Source organism: Sinocyclocheilus rhinocerous, unplaced genomic scaffold (assembly GCF_001515625.1).
Source record: "Sinocyclocheilus rhinocerous isolate Xijiao unplaced genomic scaffold, SAMN03320098_v1.1 scaffold251, whole genome shotgun sequence".
Lineage (NCBI taxonomy): Eukaryota > Metazoa > Chordata > Actinopteri > Cypriniformes > Cyprinidae > Sinocyclocheilus > Sinocyclocheilus rhinocerous.
Genome location: NW_015624204.1, coordinates 169,193 through 183,580, shown reverse-complemented (window position 1 = coordinate 183,580; position 14,388 = coordinate 169,193). Strand labels below are relative to the sequence as shown.

General features: G+C 40.5%; 1 protein-coding gene across 1 annotated transcript in view; it reads right to left on the bottom strand.

Annotated features, from left to right (window-relative positions):
- prkcea (protein kinase C, epsilon a) overlaps positions 1 to 14,388 on the bottom strand; it is a 62,325-nt gene that overhangs the window by 23,634 nt on the left and 24,303 nt on the right. The window contains exons 3-10 of the mRNA XM_016551287.1: positions 9,401 to 9,566; positions 8,849 to 8,883; positions 8,620 to 8,708; positions 2,526 to 2,655; positions 2,297 to 2,439; positions 1,899 to 1,998; positions 1,193 to 1,398; positions 929 to 1,102 (exon numbers count right to left, since the gene is read on the bottom strand). Coding sequence (XP_016406773.1) covers positions 929 to 1,102; positions 1,193 to 1,398; positions 1,899 to 1,998; positions 2,297 to 2,439; positions 2,526 to 2,655; positions 8,620 to 8,708; positions 8,849 to 8,883; positions 9,401 to 9,566 — 1,043 coding nt within the window. The remainder of the gene's footprint in view (positions 1 to 928; positions 1,103 to 1,192; positions 1,399 to 1,898; positions 1,999 to 2,296; positions 2,440 to 2,525; positions 2,656 to 8,619; positions 8,709 to 8,848; positions 8,884 to 9,400; positions 9,567 to 14,388) is intronic.

Below are 14,388 nucleotides of genomic sequence, written 5' to 3'. Positions count from 1 at the left end.
CCTCCATAAAATGTGCTGCACACATCTGGATATTTGGGTTAAACTGTTCTGGAACAGTGTTGTAAATACAACTTAACCACTGATTTCTAGTCGTGTCCTCTTTTGGAAGGCAAAACAAAGTAGTTTCGCGTTCACAATGAAACAGCGTCACACACCGCGGCCTTGAGTGAGAGGAGGCCGGAGGCCTAGAGTGAGTGGCGGCCTAGAGTATGTGGAGGCCGGCTTGAGTGAGCAGAGGCTTGCAACTTTACAGATCTTCTTTATGCACCAAGAGCTTGTAACACTCCAAAGAGAAAGGAAAAATTTTAATCGCATCATATGACTCCTTTAATAGGGAAGGGAGGCCCAAAAATGTGTTTTGCCTATGTCACGAAAAGAGGTAAATCTGGCCCTGAGTATAAGAGATTTCATTCAAAAACATTTAAAATATATTATAGAGCCCAAACGTTTGAATGGTAGTGAATGTAGAAATTAACAGTAGCCTTGTCTCATAAATGTATTTATTGTTAGTTCATGATACCTAATGCATTAATGCAACTTTATTGTAGACTAATTGATCTTTTTAAAGGAATAGTTCACACAAAAATTCAATTTTGGCATAATTTGCTCTGTCTGTTCCTCACATACATCTATTATATGGCTTCAGAAGACTTGGAATGAGGTATACAAGTTGTATGGACTATGAATAATTGCATAAAGCAATTGCATGAAGCAATTGCAGTATAAATCCATCCACTTTTATGGTATGGACGAGAAGAGTGGACAATTTGTCTAAAATCGTATTTTTTTCACATGGTAGAAAGAAAGTAATACTGGGTTTGGAACGACACGAAGGTAACATGAGAATGACGGCAGATCTGTAGAACATAGAAAAGACTTTCAGTGCGGATTAGCAAGAAATCAGGTCTTGGTTTAGTGACTGTTTTACCTTTGTCTGGAAGCAGCAGAATAGCTGGGTTAGATAGGGATGTTTTCTAGCCAGGGCTAGAATGCGTTTCTCTGTCAAAGTGCAGTCCACATCATCATCTTGAAGGATGACGTCTTTCTTTAAAACTTTCACAGCGTAAACTTCATCTGTGCCTTTCAGCTCTGCCAGCATCACCTACAGCATGGAAAGGGCAAGGTGAAGATGTTGATTCTTTTGTTTTCATATATTAAAACTGAAAAGTACTGATTTGTGAAAAACACTCACCTTGCCAAAGCTGCCTTTGCCCAGCACTTTGATGAATGAGAAGTCCGTGAGACTCATTGTCTCCGTCTGGACAGTCTTCACATCTCCATTCTCCCGGCCCTCGGTTACTGTGCTCTGAACGCCACTGCTTGAGGAAGAGGAGGAAGACTTGTGCTCCTGACCAAACGAAAGGGCCTTGCGGATACTCTCCAGTTCTGCAAGCTCCGCTACCGATAGACAGACATAAACATTAGACTTAAAGGCATAATTCTTTAAAAAATGATAATTCTGGCATTATTTACTCACACTAAACCTGTATGAGTTCCTTTCTTTCATAAAACACAAAAGGAGAAATTTTAAATAATGATACTGGATAAAATTTAAACATGGTCCATGCGGTTTCTCACACAAAATTAAATTTTAAGATTTTTATTGTGCTTTTAAATCACTTTTGAAGCCTGGAAGCTCCAGTCTCCATTCACAGTAATAGGAAAATGGGAATGGGAAACTGCAATAGAATAGAGAATCCAGCACATTCTTCAATTTCTCCTTTTGTTTTCCACGTAAGAAAAAAACTTACTGAACACCATTAGGGTGAGTAAATGATGGCAGAATATTCCTTTTTGGATGAACGATCTCTTTAAGTGTGCACATAAATTATGAATATGTATTAGTGAAAGACTTAAGATTGCTAAAATTGAGAGAGAGAGAGTGTGTAATTCTGTACCCTGGTCGCAAGGTGAAATTGGAGCTGATTTGCATCGGTCAGACTCCTCTGATGAGGGGGCTTCTGTTATGGGTTGCTGAGGGTCCTGCCCTGGAGTCAACTGAAGAGAGAACATTTTTAATATCAATACTAATGTTTTTAATATTTTAATGTCTTTTTAGCCTAATCCTTTGTCGTCACTGGCCTCATTTTACTGCATCATTATTTAAAGTGATCATGCTTTTATTTAATAATGTGCCCCAAAACCAGTCATAATTTAGTTTTCATGACCATTTTCCAATGTTTTTTTTTTTCATGTGAAATGAGCAACAGTATTGTACAACAGTACTGTAGGTTATTGCATTGACCCATGGTCCAATCTGGCCTCCCCACATTCCCTGATATTTAAGACTACGCACCTTTTTCCTGCGCTGGGTAGTGTTGGAGATCTTATCTGGTGTCACCCCGAGATCAGAGAGCACTTTAGCAATTTTTCTAGCATCGACACCACAGCTAGGAGCTACATTACTTTCACAACGCCGATGGACATTCATTTTACAGGCTGAAAACGGGCAGGAAGACAGAAATAAATACATGGCAATAATAACAACTTGATTCTTGACCAAAATTATTCTTCACAACACTTACCTCTGCACTGCAGGCCTTGTCGCATCAGTCCCCAAAGTAAGGAGCCGCAGTGGTCGCAGAAGGTGGGGACTTTGTAATTATGAATGCTGAACATGTGTGGAATGTTTACACTGAAGCGCTGGGAGCCAACCTGTAAAAAAACATCATTCATGCCACAATACCCACAATTCAACTGATCACTCTGCTGAGGAAATACTACAGAGGTTTCAGTAGTTTTAGGCAAATGGGCTCAGTGTTGTTAACTAAAACTATTAAAAATCTGCATTCATTATTAGTTGATTAAATTGTTTATTGGTTCATTTTAATAAAGCTGAAATAAAAATAAATATCAGATGGACAAAATTGCTGAAAAATTGCAGGAATATTAGAAACTTGCCTTGGCAAAAAACTGAAATAAAGTAAGTTTCCTCTTTAAGGGAACTCGCACTGCATCCTCTAGTGGACACTATGGGGAGTGCCATCAGCATGACTGGTGTCTGAAGCACGTGTGAAAACACTCCAAATTCATTGGACCGCACAGCCCATGATGTCATTAGCGGCACGCCTGGAAGTATAAGACGGTGCCTGTAATGCACATCATCAACTTCTTTTGTCTTCAGGAGCCGTTTGTTTGTGTACGTGTAGGAAACCTTCTGCAAAACGTTTCAGGTAGTGCATGCCTTCATTTGAGGACCTGAGGACATGCATGATTGATGTATTTTGTGGATGAGTGAGGAGCGTGCACGTTTGGTTTGAGGAAACCGAATTTGCTCAATGAAAGGCTTTGATTTGATACCTGCAGATGCACGCGACTCATATGTTGTGTGTGTTGACGAGAAGCACACACATTCAGCTCTCGAGGGAGTTGAATGCGCTCCTTGCGCTTATTTCTTTGTGAATGTGCTTATTGTATGCATTCGTGGGACTACTGAGAGGGAAGGTAAGAAGCGTGTTCTCCTTTGCTTCACCTTTTACCCGAGATTGTAGACAGCATTTGCATGAGCGAGTTTGCCTCTCGCAGGCTCATAGCGATTCGGATTCTGTTATTGGTTGATTCTTGAGGGAATATAGTGTTTGAACGGAGGGTGTTTGACTCTCGTGGGAGTTGAACAGGCTCACAGTGATGCGTTCGCAGCAGTGGATTCTGTTCTCGCTTGATTCTTGAGGGAATCTAGCATCTGTACGGAGCGCATTTGGCTCTCGCGGGAGCTGAATGCATGCTGCACGATGTGGTCATGAAACGGTGTAATATGAGAGAGTGGATGTGCCAGGTGTGATGCATTAGCGAGACTGACTAAAAGAGACAGGTAAAGAGCTTTTCTTTTCTGTTCTCTCCAGAGTGATAGTAGTTAGTGTTTGCAAGAGCATGTCTGGCTCTCGAGGAGATTATAGTGACGCTTGAACTAAGCACACTTAGCTCTCGGGAGATTTAAATGTGTGTTGTGTGATGCGGTCGCAATAATCACTTCCACCCAGGCTTGACTCTTGAGAGAGAGATGAGAGTTGAGCTCCTACACTCTGTGGTTCGGTTCCCGCGGCCGCCATAGTGGTGAGGCAGGATCGAGCACGGGGGTTGTAGGTGGGGCATGGGAGGAGTAGAAAGTTTCCATTTAAGCTCTTCTTGTTACCTCTCTTAAGCGGAAGTTTATCAGAAATGTACTTGTTTAAGAACAGTTTCCTTTTATGGCTATCCCCTTCGTGAAGATTGTAGCAAGATGCCCCTCCCCAATGATTTCGGGTTTTAAGTAGGGTTCCTTGCTCTCTTCATAGCAGCATCTCAGGTCGGGCTGCCTCCAGTGTATTTATGGTGGCCAACAGGTGAAACAGATGTTGGTAGCTGTCTGAGGACAGTTTCCCTTTGACTAACTGTTCTTTGGCTCGAGTGGAGTGAGATGTCCCTCACTAAGTTTGTGGATATTGAAGTAGGGTTCCTTGCTCCCTCTGTTCGATCTGCATGTATGGTATGATATGGGTTGGGCTGTTTCCCTTGTAATTAGACTTTTTTTTTTTTTTTTTTTTTTTTTTTTTTTTTTTTTTTTTTTTTTTTTTTTTTTTTTTTTTTTTTTTTTTTTTTTTTTTTTTTTTTTTTTTTTTTTTTTTTTTAAGTAGACGGTCCACCTATGACCATAGAATGAGTCTCTTTTTAGGCTCCCTATTCGGGAGATATTTTTGTCAAAGATGTACCGGTTGAGGCTGTTTCATTTGATAAGATCTCCCCCCTAGTCGTGAGCTCTTTCCCTATACCTAATATTTCTGGTAGCAGGGTTGGGCTGCCTCCCCTTGTTCAGGGCATTGTCTTAGGAACATATCTGTTTGAGGACAGTTGTTTTCCCAACTTGGTTGAATGGCATGTCCCTCCTTAATAGTAGAGTTGGTTGGGTGCCCCATTTCCCCTAAGCGTTTTTTTGCTGTCCGGGCATCATTGGTGTGCCCCCCCCTTCTTAAATTGGTGCATGTTTGCCACTATTTTGGTGCTCTCTCACCAGGTGGACAGGCAATGCACTGAAGCATGGCATAATGGGTATTTCATTCCCCATAGTGTCCACTAGAGGACGCAGTGAGAGTTCCCTTGAAGGGGAACGTCTCGGGTTACGCATGTAACCATGATTTCGCGAGAGGGAACAAGACACCGCATCTCCTTGCCAGGCCTAGGGCCTGCCTGTTTCACGTCTCCTTCAGACAAAGAAGCTGATGACGTGCATTACAGGCGCCCTATTCTACTTCAGAGCGTGCCGCTAATGATGTCATGGGCAATGCAGTCCAGTGGATTGCAGGGCACGCAAAATCGCTAGCCCGACATCCCGGGGATATTGTGTTTTCCAGTCGGGATACCAAAATGTTTCACCACCCTGCCCGACGGGCTATCTTGAACAGTGATATAAAATTCCTTTCTTGATTTGCTTTGTTCACTTGCTTGTAGGGGTAAAACGGATCGTAGTTGATCGTTTGCACGTGTTTCTAAGTCTTGCCGATTTAAACATTCAACTGTTTTTAACCATTCACGCACATTCGGAGCTGCGCGCACAGAGAGCCGCGTTTCAGACAATGTGCGTACACAGAATTGATTCCTCTTTCGCATATCCTTGCATCTGAATTAACACATACACAAAATTATCTCAAAATAACTGTCTCGGCAAGTATTCTCGTAAACACAGTCAGTTATGTCTTAAATGAACGTAAACAGTGGAGAAAGAAATCTCCTGTGCATAATTATATTGGATCCGTGCATTCGGTCTTAAAGGGGCAGCAGCCGATAAACACCTGCTGTTCCATCAGGGTTGGGAGGGTTACTTTTAAAATGTATTCCGCTACAGTTACAAATTACTTCATTAAAAAAGTATTCAGTAACGCAATCCAAGTACCACAATTTAAAAGTAATGTAATCTGATTACTTTTGGATTACTTCAAGTCATATGTAAATAAGTCATAAGTAATAGTAAGTAATAGTTAAGCCTGCATTTCAGCCCGGGGCCCGACTTTTTTACGCCCCTAGGGCTGGGCTTCGGGCCAATTTTCACGTCATATTTCAGACTCGGGCCGGGCCTCGGGACTGTTTTAGGCTTCTCCTTATTTTTATATTTTAGACATTCATCAATTAGTGATGAAAAAAAATTGCCGCACTGGTGGAAACAACACGAGACCGTGCTACTGCGACTGTCAAGAGCGGCTCGACAGTGTTTAGTGTCCAGCTGCAGCAGCATGTATGGTGCGCGCAGTCAGCGCAGCTGAAGAATTCTGCGTTCAAATGCACGCAACAGGCTAAAGCTTGCCGCAAAGCCCCAGCAAAAGTAATTACCAGATTTTATTTTAGGCAAGTCGTGATGATTTGAGAAGGCTAACATAGGCTATCAGCTCACTGTCTGCCGTTGGCCGCTTGGTCGTTACTTAAAAAAAAAAAAACTTATATTTAACGAACAAAAAAATGCTCCAAACGTTTTTTTTAAATTAACTTGATGAAAAAACGAAACAAAATATAATCACTTCGCCATTACATACAAAACTGAACTATTTTAATAGCTGAAACAGTAGTATAAGCTGTTTTGGGAGAAGGGAAAAAAAGACAGGCTCGGGCCGGTAATTCTGATAAGATGTCGGACACGGGCTGGGCTAGGGCCTATATTTGATGCCCGTGCAAGGCTCTACCAGGAACTATGATGAAGCAGCGCTAAATATATAGCGTTATGTCAAAATACTAATTTATTTAATTTTAAATTAAACCAATGTAATCCTGATAGTATTCCCACTTTTTACTAAATGTAACCGTAATCTGAATACTTTGTTTTTTGATGTAACTGTAACGGATTACAGTTCCTAGATTTTTGTATCCTGATTACGTAACACCGTTACATGTATTCCGTTTCTCCCCAACCCTGTGTTCCATAAGCGCCACCTGCTGTCAGAGTGACATTTGCGTCTCATTCACAAAGCTAAAATCAGACTATTCTGTTTTTGCTTCAAATTTCAAAATGATACAATCTAATTGCAATCTAAATAACATGTATTTAGCATCTTTGTTTGGATCGTGATTAAAATGCAGTGTTTGCGTCTGATTTTAAATGGAAAAAGCACAGCCAAAGCATTTGTTTGTTTATATGAAGAGATTTATTTTATTTGTATTATTTAATTATTTGATTTGGGATTTGTTTTAAAATTTCAAGTTAGTTTTATTATTTGACATATTTCAATTTCACACAGAAATATGTAGCATTTTGTTGGAGAAATAATAAAAGGACACCTTTTCATTTATAATTTGTCTTAAATCTCATTTGGTTAAAAAGAAAAATAGTGAGAAAATTGTATTGTGAAATCAGTATCGTGAATCGCATCGCATCGTGAGGTGGGTTTTGTGATCCGTTGCACCCCTACTCTCTTGACTTGTTATTTGAAGAAAAAAAGCGATCACTGAAGTTTTTAATCATGCTGATTTGTCCACAGTGAAGTTCAGCCGGTCTTTTTTTTTCTTCGGGCTACTTAAATTCATTTTGGGCTACCAAAATCTGAAGAATGTCTGCCCGAAGGGCTACCAGCGATTTTGAAATTTTGGGAGCCCTGGATTGGGAGTGTTTTCATACGCGTTCCAGATGATGGCATGCTGATGCTGATGCTGATGCCATTCCCCATAGTGTCCACTAGAGGATGCAGTGTCTCGTTCCCTTTCGGGCAACCATTGTTACATGCGTAACCCGAGACCTTAAGCTGAAGTACCACAATTAACTAAAACTGGAATAAGAAAAATAAAAGCTAAATAATAATAATAATAATAATAATAATAATAATAATAAAATGACAAATTATAAAATTATTAAAACTTAAGCTTTGAGGTATTCGGCCAATCATAACGCATTGGATAGCTGGCCAATCAGAGCACACCTCGCTTTTCAGACCGATTAGTTTTGTAAAAATCGACGCGTTTCAAAAAGGCGGGGCATAGAGGAGAAACAATAATGTACAGTATGTGGAAAATAATGTGTTTTTTAAACTTTAAACCGCATAAACACATTTAATTACACCAAATACACAAAATAATGTTCTTTTTAGCAGCATCATATGACCCCTTTAAATGAAAGCTAAAATATAAAAATAAAATATGAATAAATACTATAATAATAAATAATATTAAATAATATTAAAATAACACTGCATGGTCTATTTGTAGAATATTAGCAAACTGCATAGAACACAGTATACACTGTACAATATGCTGCCTACTATTTCTAAAAAAATAATATATGTGTATCATTACACATTATTTATCAATATTTCACATTTAAAACAGTCCTCATCATCTTGCTACAGTACATTTAAATCTTGTCACATTATCTCATTATGTTACGTTATTTGTGGTATCCCACTATTTTTATGTAAAATTGACAAGAAAAATGTGGCTGCTTATATTACTTGTCACACTGTCAACAGAAGGTCATGATAAGTGCATCGTATTCTGGGAAACAGTATTCCTTGCAGTATTTTCTGTTGTGAATTGGGAACATTTTGGCAAAGGTATTAGGTCAGAAAACATCATAATGTGCAGTATACACACTTCAGAAACTAATACAAGTATGCAAGCTCAAACGTAGCTTGTCTCTGTTAGAGAGAGCAAGGATGTAGAACTGACCTCTTCAGGAGTGTCTTCCTGTTTCTTCAAGCCAGCACATTTTGTTATAATGAGCTCATGGCATCTCTTATGGACCACGCAGGTACACACTGAGAGATTTGGGGAACAGGCAAAAAGTTAACTTTGCATGGTAATTAAAAACACAGATATATAAAGATTGGGTAATCAAACCAGGAAAGATTACAATTGATTTTATTATCATTGTACATACGAGAAAAATGTTACTCACCCTGACACTGATACCCCTGTTTCCCCAGCACACCCCTGCAGAACCACAGTGAAAAAAATGTGTTAGGCAACTCTGGCATACAGCAAGATTGTGCCGTTCTGTTTCTGACCAGCAGAGGGGGCACTGTGTTACAACACAGATGTGTCTAGAGCTGATTGTGTCAGTGGCAACAAGCAGCATTGTGTGAAACCACACAGATGCACTGTTCACCAGGTATGCAAATAGTTAAACCTAACAGTTATTACTCTACAGAGAGGAAATGTTTGCAGAGATAAAAATAAACATCTGTCTAATCTATGAATGCATCCCTTTAGGCCCTCAGCACTAGCACAAAGAACAGTGGCTCTAATTTGCTTTCAATATTAATATTCATTACAAAAACTCTTTTGTTGGAATCAAGAGGAGTGCCTGTGATTAGCATCATGCATTGTCTTCAAAAATTACATAAACAAAACCTTTTATATATCTGAAAGTGATCTTATAATGAAGGTACAGAAGTAGCTGTTGTGAATTGGATAAAGGGCGACAGGTGAGGGGCGCTGAGAGTCCTACCAGATGAAATCTCTGCAGTGGGAGCAGTAGGTGGGCTGTCTCAGGTAGGTGGCCATGAATTTGTGACCATTGACCTGATGGACGCGCCTCCGGACCGCTCCCTGCCGTTTCCGTGGACGCATTCGCTCACGGAACACTCTCTCCTCATTTTCATTGGATGATGCAGCTGCAGAGTAAAATTACATGGAAAAATAAGTTAGTTGAATGTTATTATATTGAATGAGTATATATTTTAAATAAAACATTTATTTATTTATGTACTTATGTATGTATGTGTGTGTTAGTTAATTATTTTATTTTATTTATTTAATGTATTTATTTTTTATCAGAATATTAGTCGGTATGAATGCCTAAAGAAAAAAAAAACTTCAATTCCATTCAAAAGTTTGGTGTCAGAGTCAGTTTTTTTTTTTTTTTTAAATAATACTTTTTTTCAGCAAAAACATTAAAATCATATCAATAAGAGATGTTCTTTTGAACTTTCTTTAAATCAAATAATTTTGAAAAATGTCTCACAAAAAATGTATCATAGTTTCCATAAAAATATTAATTAGCAGCACAACTGTTTTAAACATTGATAAGAAATGTTCCTTGAACACCAAATAATTACATCAGATTGAATTCTGAAGGATTACACTGAAGACTGGAGTAGTGATGCTGAAAATTCAGCTTTGACATCACAGGAATAAATTACATTTTAAAATAAATTCAAATAGAAAACAATTATTTCAAATGGTAATAATATTTTACAATATTGCTCTTTTTACTGTATTTTTATACATTAAAACAATCTTACTGACCCCAATCTTTTGAACAGCAGTGTACATTTTGCATGAATTGAATTTTATTTAAACATTGTCTCCACCAATGTTGAGTCTGGGGTGAGGCTACCTGTTAATTCAACCAATAGTAGATGTGGCTTGAAAACCTGTTTTTTGAAAACAGTTTTTTCACTTATCTTCTTTCATAGTAGTAACTAAAGATAAAAGCCAACATAAACACTTTCTAAAGTGAACACACATCCACACACTATGGTACAGTAGAACATTGGTCAGTCACCAAACACCAAAAATCTGGTCGGTCCTCAAGAAACCTCATGATCTAAAATCAACCCAGCCATCAGAGAAAGTGAACAAACACATCATTGATTCTCAAGCAACTCTTCCCCTCACTTTCCCCCTTTGAGGGCTGCAGTAATTGTGTATATGCGTGTTGATCATGAGAGAAACTGGCGGCCGAGGACCACCTGACCAACCATGTGACCCACCGCCACGGCTCTATGCATTCCAGCAGTCAGGTGATGCCCTTAGGGGGAACAGCGTTCCTTCATCACACAAACAACTGTGAAATTACATTCACATCACTGTGTGTGTTGTGGCAGTGCCCATAATGTACCCTGTGTCCATCAATGAGAGAGAGAGAGAGAGAGAGAGAGGATGCCTTGGAGGAGAGTAGAGAGTCTGACAACTTTTTCCCTCTTGTTTTGTTCCAATAAACTTGCCATCCAACTCCTCCCACACTTCTTGTCTTTCAGTACAGCAGCGTATGTGTGGGCTGCATTATTTTAATGCAGTCTGTAAGGGGAGCTGCTGCAGAGGTGTGATTACAGCTAAAAATCCCCGTAGGGCGGCACGCAGCCCCCATAGAGCGACTAGGCTCGGTACAATTACCATTGCGAGGTTCCTGGGGACGTTCGGTGAGCGTGTGTGCAAACGTCTATGTGTATATCTGCGTTCTGTCTCATGCCAGGGTGCTCCTGGGGCAAGTTGTGTGTGTGTGTTGTCTCATATCAGAGTGTCCTGTCTTCAGGAGCGGGCAGCTGCTCGGGAGAACAGCGCGGCAGATAAAAGGGCCATTAGTGGGATAGATGTGCTTACATAATACATTATCCATCTGCTCAAAAAGCAGGGCTTAACCAGAACACACCTATACCGCCCAGCACAACACAGCTCACCTCAGAGAACCACACACAAACACACTGACAGGGGACACCAGGGGAGTTCATACCGTCTGTATTGACTTTATAGATATAGTCAGAGTAGCCGCCATATTTAATTTGACATGAACATGAGGCAGGGAGGAAATTAATAGCTTTGTTTTAAAATCTAGTGTGCTGACTAACTAGACAGCATTTTAAGGCATTATAGGCCTAACATAAAAGGCAGTTATGCAGCAAAATTATGCTTTCAAAGAGAGATTTTGAACAAAGTGAGGTAAGGCAGCATTGCATTACAAACCTAGACAGACAGAAACAAGCGCAGTGGAAAAAGTTCAGCCAAAACAATAGACAAAGGGACACTATATTAAAATATTTTATTATTTTATTATTGAAATTTCAAACCAAAAATGAACTATTTATTCATTATTGCAGTTTCTTTTAACTTATCAAAGCATCATGCTGTTAGCTTAGCAATATGCTAACTCAATTGAGTCTCTAACGAGGAGCACTATTTGTGCTGCACAATGTTTCTGTGTATCTTTGTGGAACATACATAATCTCTTCATGAATTAAGTTTTGAAAACTACAAAAATATTGGCATAACAGAGCTTTAAAGGATAGTTCACCCAAAAATGAAAATTTGATGTTTATCTGCTTACCCCCAGGGCATCCAAGATGTAGGTGACTTTGTTTCTTCAGTAGAACACAAACAAAGATTTTTAACTCAAACCGTTGCAGTCTGTCGGTCATATAATAATACGAATATAAAAAGCTTAGTATACCGCGGCAGTCCTCGTGTGAAGCTCTTCTCGTGTGAAGACCGAAGAGTGTAAAGACCATTGACTCCACCGAGCAGGGACACCGGCAAGACACACGCAGCCGGAGAAGGTACAGTGGACACCAGCAGCGGAGGAGGCCTTCCAGAGGGTGAAGGGGGCCCTCATCTCGGAGCCCGTCCTCCGAGCCCCGGACTTTAGCTGCCCCTTCCTGCTGCAGACGGATGCCTCCGACACAGGACTGGGAGCCGTCCTGTCACAGATCCAGGAGGGTGAGGAGCATCCGATCATCTACATCAGCAGAAAGCTGATCCCGGCCGAGAGGAACTACGCCGCGTTGGAGAAGGAGGCCCTAGCTGTCAAGTGGGCAGTCCTGGAGCTGCGGTACTACCTCCTGGGCCGGAAGTTCACCCTGGTCACGGACCATGCACCCCTTCAGTGGATGGCCCGCGCCAAGAATACCAATGCGCACCCCTTCAGTGGATGGCCCGCGCCAAGGATACCAATGCCAGGGTGACCCGATGGTTCCTCGCGCTCCAGGACTTCCACTTCGAGGTACATCATCGGGCTGGAGCCGCCAACGCGGATGGCCTCTCTCGGATCTGGGCAGCTTTCGCAGGTCTGTCAGGGGTCACTCCCCACCCACCCCCTATCTCTCCCCTACTATCTCAGATCATTAACAGGACCAGGACGACGCTTAGGGGGGGGCAGTGTGACGAGCGTCCCGAAGCTTTATCAGCGTCGCCCTGGAAACAAGCGAGGAGCACCTGGCCATCATCATCACAGGCTGATCGGTCACAGCTGCACCTCATCAGGCGGCGGCTACATAAACCACGCAAGCCCTGCCATCTAGGAGATTCCTCCATGAGACTGACCCAATAAATCCACCCTCCGGGGTATTGATTGAGATTACTTGTCGTGTGATTCTTCACCTCGTTACAGTATGTATGTATGTATGTGTATATATGTGTGTAAAGACACAAAACGATCGGTCTGTGCAAGAAACTGAACAGTATTTATATAGTTTTTTACCTCTGATTCACCGCAATGTCTGAACCGTCCTGAGCGCGTTCGCGTCTTCTTCTTCAGCCGGCGTGTGACGCGTCTTCTTCTTCTTCTAGCTTTATGGCGGATCGCAGACTTATATGTGCATTACCGCCACCTATCTCTCAAATAGACCATTGACACTCCTAATTGATATTGTAGATAGAGTGTCAATGGTCCATTTGAGAGATAGGTCAGAAATGTCTTTACACATCAATGTATCGTCACGAGCCGCAGGGTTTAATTTGGTTTTGTTTGTGTATGTTTTTTTGACTCTCAAAGCCGTGATTCCCATTCACTTCCATTATATGACTGACAGACTGCAACGGTTTGAGTTAAAAATCTTAGTTTGTATTATACTGAAGAAACAAAGTCACCCACATCTTGGATGCCCTGGGGGTAAGTAGATAAACATCAAATTTTCATTTTTGGGTGAACTATCCCTTTAAGGCAGTATGACATATTCACTGACAGCCTCACTGTTGCTTGTGTCAAAGTAAATATGCTGTCCACTCTGATTAAGCTCTATATGGAGATTCCTGGATCTAGTCTGTGTTTCGTTTTACACACACATTGTTATCTGTATAGTGGTTGGCAGATAAGGATGGTTTCAATGGCTGAGACTGATATCTAGAGATAAGGTGCAGGTGGCTAATACAATACTCACACCCTATTTATTGCTAACAGTACATACATATATTGAAATAATGTTGAAATAAAAACAAATAATGAAATAAATATTAGATCAGACTTTAAGACTTAAACAAAAATAAGAAATGCTTAAAATGAAATAAGTTTAAGTTGAACTACTAAAATTACTAAAACGGAAATAAAAATCAGTTGAAGTTAAAGGTGCAGTAGGAGATCTGGGAAAATGCTAACTTTAGCCTGATAGCGCTGAAAGTGAATGTCCCACCCTCCCTGCAATCGTTGTCCAAAGCCACGCCCCCTGAACGCACATACGCTCACTGACCAGAATACCAGAGACAACATTACTACAATAGGCTACAGCGGTTCCCAATTCCATTTCTTGCACATTTCACATTTCATATGTATCTCTTATCGCGTGCGACGTTTGTTCTATTCGACCGTAAGTGCCCTGCGAAGTGGACATCACCAGATATTCCGCCTTGATTCCAGTTTGAAGAGAGCATATATGTTCCATACAAAGGGCATTAAAGTGTGCGAGACGTAAAATTAAATAGTATTTATTTACAGAGGTATATTAT